We start from the raw sequence: 7,847 nt of genomic DNA on the forward strand, positions 1-7,847 counted from the left end.
AAGGTGTATATGTATATATATATATATATATATATATATAAATATATAAATATATATAAATATATGTAATTGACAATAGATGTACACTGCTGTTCAAAAAATACTTTTATTCAGCAATTATGTATAAAAACGGACTGAAAATACATTTTTGTAATGTAAAAAAATAATTTTCAAGTAGAAATAATATTTTATTTCTCTTGTGTCCTACTTACTGTGAATGTATAAATGTCTTTCATCTCAACCACAGATTGTCCGACGCCATATTTTGGGCTCCATTGTGCAGAGTGAGAGGAGTTACCTGGACTCTCTAAAACGGATTCTACAGGTGAGATACTGTTGCATCTGTCCCCAAAGCTGTGTTGGTGAAATAAAAAAAACAACAACCTTTTGATAGATTTTAATAGGGTGTATTTGCAATGACAAAATATTTTGACATAACAGAAAGTGTTGTGTCTTTTTTTTCTTCAGTGTGCTAAGATCAAACTGAAACTCCATGCTATGATACTTCAAAATAAATTCATACTTAAATTCAAAAGAGTAGGTAAAATGCTAAAGTCAAATATTATTGCCACCTTTAATTTTTCTGGGAATGCTTGTTATATGTACATGAAATCATTAGTCAAAATGTCACTATTTTTGTCTTGAAATGGTTAAATCATTCTTATGATTACACAACAAAACTTTTGGAAGGGTTACAAATAATGTCAAGACTCTTCCAAATGTGAAAAAGCCTGCTATTCAAAACAAAAGATAACACTATCAGTTTTCTTTAATACTGAATTTGCCTTCACATTCACATTTCTTTAAATGGAAGCGTGCAGGTCTGGTGGGTTTCGTAGTGTGGAGTTTCATTACACATAATTCTGATCTCAGCTAGTGGTGGAGAGAAAAGCATTTGTTATCACACTCCTTTGAAGGCACAGGCACCGTCTAAAATGGAATCACAGATCAGTGACAGCTTTCCGCTCTATGAAATCTAGTCATTCAGGATCTGTCTCCAAGCTTTGTTGTTGAATCAAAGCTCTGTCGGGTGTACTTTACAATTCCTGCTCTCTTTATAGCATGCTAGACATGGTCTAGGGTTTAGATCAGGTAAAGTGGCCTGAAAGCAGGGGAATGGGGGGGCTGTGTAATTAAGTTTAGTAGTGCCGTTGTGGGCAGATGCATCTTTAGAAAAAGAAATAGTCCCATTGCCTCATCCTTTGTCTTATTTTCTCTGTCGATAATTCATTAGTGCTGGAGACTACAGGGTAGGAAAGAAAGCAGCCATGAAAAATCTGTTGTATCCACAGTCTAACCTGCAAAGTCTCTTTGCTTTTAAAGATTAGCTCTTGTAGTTTATCTATGAACATTACTAGCTTGTTTTGCAATTTGAGGAAATCAAGCTTAAACAAGCATTTAGCTGAGCACAATTTGGCAATGTTGCAAAGCTGTCAAAGCCAATATCAGAGGGAGAATTAACATTAAGAAAGGAATATTTCACCCAAATGTTGTTATTCTTTAGCCACCTGCAAAATGCTTTAGTTATTGTTAGCCATTTTTGATCATAACAACCCTTTTCATTTTTATTGTAGCAAAAAAGAGTGGCCCAAATATTCTTTTTATGTTCAGTGAAAGAAAGAAAGAAAGAAAGAAAGTCATATGAGGTTAACTTTTTATTTCAGTTTAGCATTTTTAGGTGTTGTGGGTTTCGGAGAATAAAAAGAGACATTTCAGGAGTATTCTTTTGACAAATGTTTAAATTAGAAACTTTACACTAGTTTGGAATAATTAAGATTTTTATTTTTGTTTGAAATAAGTCTAATGCTCACCAGTGTTGCATTTATTTGATGAAAAATACAGTAAAAACGGTAATATTGTGAAATTTAAAAGAACTGTTCTATTTTTTATTATTTTACTATTTTTTACTATTAAGAATTTGAGCAGCAGATTAACATATTAGAATGATTTCTGAAGGATCATGTGACACTAGCCGGGTTTCCATCCAAAGTTGTGAATTTAACTTGTGTGCAAAATTGGAATATCGCATAAAACGTGCGAATAATCAACGTTTCCATCCAACGAGTCAAAGAGAACAAAATCGTCACTTGCTGATAAACTAATACTAAATATCACTAAGAAAAGTACGAGAAGTCACTGAATATAATAATTTTCATATATAATAAATGTATTTGTAACTTGAGTGAGCAGACGAAACACAATAAATGTGGTCATCGCTTTACGAGGTGGATGCATGCTGTTTGGGAACACAGTCATGCAAGACAGTTCGGAGGCAGTTATACAGAAATACTTTGAGGACAGACTCTGCTCAGGCATTTAAGAATGACCATAACAACATTTAAGATGCTGTGCAACGAAATCTGTCTGCTGGTTAGTCAGGTTATGCCATCCCATAGTCAAAGTCACATGACTATTTTGATGCTCATGGAGGAATTTATTCACAAAATGTGTTTCCATCTCTCATTATTTGCATTAACCCTTTTTCACACAAGTCCCTTAAAAAAAATCCCGTAATTCACAAAAAGGTTTTTACGCTCGCTTGAGAGAGTAAAAACCTTTTTGCAAATTAAGGGATTTTTTTTTTCTTTGAAATTGGGCATTTCCTTCACTCGTTTCTGATGCGATACTCCAAAATGCACTTAAAAACAGGGTGATGGAAACATAGCTACTGATAACTGGAGTAATGGATGCTGACAATTTGCCATCACAGGAATATATTTCATTTTAAAATATATTACAATAGAAAATATTTATTTCAAATTGTAATAATATTTCACATTATTATTAGTGTTTTTACTGTATTTTTGATAAAATAAATGTAGCTTTGGTGAGCATAAGAAATTTCTTTCAAAAACATTAAAAAATCTTCATGATTACAAGCTTTTGACCAGTAGTGAATAAATTCAAACAGACTGAATAAATCTGACATCCCAGCTTGAAACAAAGCAGAATTCATACAATATAACAAAGACTAACTGAATAATCAGGAAACGCTGAAAGAGCCTCTAAAAAAGAAGGTGATATGTATGGATGTCAGGATATGTATCTCCTTTTGTTCAAACACATGCATTATTCCAAAGATGTATTCATATATGTAAATTGCACACTTTGAATCATGCATTCAAATGAATGAAATGGATAATGCATAGTGAGACTTGATTTTTTTTTCACCTCGCTGTTAAGATTAATTCATTTGCACATTTTTAATGTGCTGAATTAATGTCCTTGTCAAGGTGAGGCAAGTCAGAGCTGTAAATTAATTATTTCTCATGTATAAATATAAAAATATTTCAGTAATAGCATACATATGAAATATCTCCATTTCCCACGGTCCTTTAGGAATACCAGCGACCTCTGATGGAGGCTGAGCCTCGAATCCTCAGTGTCAGGAAAGTCCGGCCCATTTTTTTCCGTCTGCGGGAGATCATGCAATGCCACTCCATGTTCCAGATTGCCCTGGCATCTCGGGTGGCCGAATGGGACTCTTGTGAAAAGATTGGGGACCTGTTTGTAGCTTCAGTGAGTAGGACAATTCTTGAAAATTACTTGCAAGCTGTTTCAGGTACTAACAGTGCTCTGCTCCAGTTTACTTCAAAAGCAGAGACAATTACTGTGAGTGAGGATGGCTGTCTTTTACCAAAGTAAGCATGTTGGCACCATTGGGCTGCAGGGCGTCTAATGGACTAATCAATGAGTTTCTGGAGTGACCCTCCTCAGAGGCAGCATCCATAAGCTGTTCTCATTATTCTTCTGTTTAAAGAGAGCGTTTGGCCTGTCTGACCTGCTTTTATTCCATAGCACTATTGGTCTTTATAAAGTCCCTGGAGCACAAAGAAGTACCATAGAGAGAAAACTTAGAGCTGAAGTTGCACTGCTGTGCATTGCGAAGCAGAAAATAAACCCACAAACCACATAACACACATCATATTGCACCGGTTTAAACAATCTTTCTGTTATTGAGTGCATATGTACACACTGTGGGGCAAATTTGCTTGGGACTCTTGTGAAAAGATTGGGGACCTGTTTGTAGCTTCAGTGAGTAGGACAATTCTTGAAAATTACTTGCAAGCTGTTTCAGGTACTAACAGTGCTCTGCTCCAGTTTACTTCAAAAGCAGAGACAATTACTGTGAGTGAGGATGGCTGTCTTTTACCAAAGTAAGCATGTTGGCACCATTGGGCTGCAGGGCGTCTAATGGACTAATCAATGAGTTTCTGGAGTGACCCTCCTCAGAGGCAGCATCCATAAGCTGTTCTCATTATTCTTCTGTTTAAAGAGAGCGTTTGGCCTGTCTGACCTGCTTTTATTCCATAGCACTATTGGTCTTTATAAAGTCCCTGGAGCACAAAGAAGTACCATAGAGAGAAAACTTAGAGCTGAAGTTGCACTGCTGTGCATTGCGAAGCAGAAAATAAACCCACAAACCACATAACACACATCATATTGCACCGGTTTAAACAATCTTTCTGTTATTGAGTGCATATGTACACACTGTGGGGCAAATTTGCTATGGTTGAACTGCAGACGAAGACAACATAAATTATTTGCATGCGTTGTCTCTGTTGTTTTAGCACCAGATTCATCATAAAAATCAGACAATGTCACAAACATACCTAAATTGGCTTTTTAAAATAGTGAAGTTGTGCTCATTTACTCTCTGCATATGGATATATGCTTGGTTATGGCATTCTTGTCTACTATTGGATCATCAGTTGATTATTATTTTGACATGATCAAAATGTACACAATGTATCTCTTATTTATAAAATAGTTGGATATATAAGTAAATGCATACAGTAAACTCGTGTAAAGAGATGCTTGATTTTTTTTTTGTCATTTGTCAAATTGTAAACTACTGTATATTATCACCCCAGCTGTAATCTAGTGACTATAAGGCATGCAAATATTACATTCTTCTTTGAAACCATGTGTATTGTGAAAAGTGCTATACAAACGAGAATGAGATTGTATGATTTCATACAAATTAGCCACTAATTCGCAAAAATGTAAAATAGTAATGAATTGCGAATTATTAGCAGTTGATCGCACAATCCTAATAGTTTTTGCGCTGAAATACTGAACGCCGCAAAGTGCTGCAACTGTTTCGTAAATTTGCCCTGTATGTGTGTTTGTTGATAATAACATCTTTTCACATGTGTATAATTTCCTGCCATACTTGGCGGTCCCAAAGGGGAGGTACAGTTTGACAGGGGTTAACGTCTATTTGTGGCTCGTTAATGTTCTCTCCAGGTCCTGCGAGCACTGCTGCTGTCAGCAGGTCTGTTCAACTTCAATCAAAGCAGAGCGAATGAATGGCTGCTATTTTGCCTACTCTAAAACACCCGGCAGTAATGGACTGTCAAAGATGTTTAGGTCCTTGGGATGGCAAACAGTGGTGCTGCGCTGCATAAATACCACACTAAAATTACTGTTTACTTCCATCTCTTTGCCCTGTAATCACCTTTAGAGTGGTCTGCCCACCACGACAGCAAAATTCAAGAGCAGTCTCAGCTCTGAAGGAGAAACTGTACATGTTAACAGATGCATTAAACAAAGCAGAAAATGAACATAAAACCAAATTAAATGTGATTTCTCTAAGCATTTGTTTGTCTTAACATCATCTCTCTGTATTCCTCTTAGTTCTCAAAATCCATGGTGCTGGACGTATATAGTGATTACGTCAATAACTTCACCAATGCCATGGCCCTAATTAAGAAAGCCTGCATGTCTAAACCAGCATTTCTGGAGTTTCTCAAGGTAAGAGCTGATATTTGCTGTCAATAGCCTCTTGAAGAAACAAGTTTCACCCTAAATCACCTCTTTCTACTGCTGTGCTGTTGTTTGAATGCAAAAAATTCCTATTAAGGAGTATGCTTTTTTTTGTAAAAAAAAAAAAAAAAAGTAAATAATTGACTCTCTCTCTCATATCCTTTAAACCTATGACTTTTTTCTTCTGTGAAACATAACAGAAGATATATATATATATATATAAAAAAGAAATTGTCCATACAAAAAGTAAGTGGAGTCCAATGTTGTTTGGGTCACACTGACTTTAAAATTACCTTCTTTTTTGATTTTTAGAAAATGTATATTTAATATAAGTGTATTCTATAAACAAGTGTATTAAATAAGTTAAAAGCAAGTAAATAAAAAATAAAAATACATTCTCTAAAAAATCCCAATATCTAATGCAGTGCTAGTTCTCAAGTAATTTTACATTCTTTCAAGGATTTTTCGATATTTTAACTGAAAGATGAGTCAGAAAGACTAATTAAAAACAAAAGAAGTCATTTGACATTCATTTTAATAGCTTTGAGGTTAGTCTGAGAGTGAGAAGATCTTTCGCTTGGAGCATTTCAGGCAAGCCCCTGATATCCTGATTGCTGAATGGATTATAAGTGTTGCTTTTATTTGTTTTTATTCAAAATATTTTACCTTGTAAATGTGAGACTGTGGTTATCTTTTTTTTAAGTTGCATAAAGCGCAAAATAAGTGTGTAGTGTTATCATGGCAACAAATTTTCACGGTGACTTGAATCTTTAACATCTGTAAAAGCGACTGAACTTCACAAATGCATAGTTGACCATAGTCTAATATCCTTGCTTTGAAACCTGCTGGAGGGCTCTTAAGTACACCTACTATCTGACAGTGCGCAGTCTAATGATTGCCAAAGTCTGCTGGCAGGCATGAAAGAATCAATAGTGTAATGCTAACCTCCACCCACCTCTCAGACTTCCTTGAGTGTCAAGATTCTTCTGCTCTGTATGTGGAAATGACTCTGTCTACCCTTTTCTTTTCCTTTGCCTTTCTCTCAATATGTGGTTGCATCTCTTTACATTCACAGAAGAAGCAGGCATCCAGCGTTGACCGCATTACTCTCTATGGTCTGATGGTGAAGCCTATTCAGCGTTTTCCTCAATTCATACTCCTCCTGCAGGTCAGAATTTATCCATAAACTGTTAACACAGTGCCATCGTTTAGAGTGCTGGAGGGGTCACGCTCCATTAAACTACTAGAAATTAGTTGCCAAGCAAGTTTATTAGAAACTGAATGAATGGCTAAGACCATGCCAGGTCTTCTTGCACCCTATTGGTTCACAAGTTTGCTTTCCCTTGGCTCATGGCCATGATACAGAATTGGGTGTATATCAAGACTCCAAGATCAGATTTTTATACAGAGAACTTGAATAAACCCAAAAAAAAACACGCACATTGCTTGAATAAATGAGGCAGTTCACCCCGAGACTTACTTTCTTCTGTGAAACCCAAAAGAAAAAAATGGTAAAGAATATGCTTGTCAGTATTTCCATATAGTGCACTGGGACCAAAATGAAAATTTGTTCACAGTGTGTGTGTGTGTGTGTGTGTTTGTTCACTACTCACTGCTGTGTGTGCGCACTTGGATGGGATAAATGCAGAGCACACGGCACGTCACTTTCACTTTTTTCACTTTCATAAAAACAAAATAATTATTTTCATATTTATTCATATATGTGACCCTGGACCACAAAACCAGTCTTAAGTCGCTGGGGTATATTTGTAGCAATAGCCAAAAAAACATTGAATGTGTCAAAATTATCGATTTTTCTTTTATGCCAAAAATCATAAGGATATTAAAGGTGACATATCATGAAAATCTGACTTTTCCAGGTTTTAAGTGCTATAATCAGGTCCCTGGTGCATCTAACAAACAAGGAAACGTGAAAAAGATTAACCCAGTAACTTTGTTTTGGGAAGCCTTTTTCTGCAAGCGTCTGAGAAAACGAGCGCATCTGATTTCGCTCCCTTGGTGACGTGGCAAAGGGATCTCATTATAATATTACCGCCCCTTAATCTGTAAGTTTCCAC

The 7,847-nt window shown here is 35.8% G+C and overlaps 1 protein-coding gene across 1 annotated transcript in view; it reads left to right on the forward strand.

Moving 5' to 3' along the window:
* The window catches only part of LOC107749501 (rho guanine nucleotide exchange factor 10-like protein), a gene marked incomplete at its 5' end in the record, with an annotated part of 91,584 nt that overhangs the window by 10,071 nt on the left and 73,666 nt on the right, over positions 1-7,847 (forward strand). Inside the window, 4 exons of the mRNA XM_016564681.1 lie at positions 248-325; positions 3,340-3,519; positions 5,641-5,757; positions 6,845-6,937. Of these exons, the coding sequence (XP_016420167.1) occupies positions 248-325; positions 3,340-3,519; positions 5,641-5,757; positions 6,845-6,937 (468 nt within the window). The remainder of the gene's footprint in view (positions 1-247; positions 326-3,339; positions 3,520-5,640; positions 5,758-6,844; positions 6,938-7,847) is intronic.

Source organism: Sinocyclocheilus rhinocerous, unplaced genomic scaffold, assembly GCF_001515625.1.
Source record: "Sinocyclocheilus rhinocerous isolate Xijiao unplaced genomic scaffold, SAMN03320098_v1.1 scaffold889, whole genome shotgun sequence".
In the NCBI taxonomy this organism is placed as follows: Eukaryota; Metazoa; Chordata; class Actinopteri; order Cypriniformes; family Cyprinidae; genus Sinocyclocheilus; species Sinocyclocheilus rhinocerous.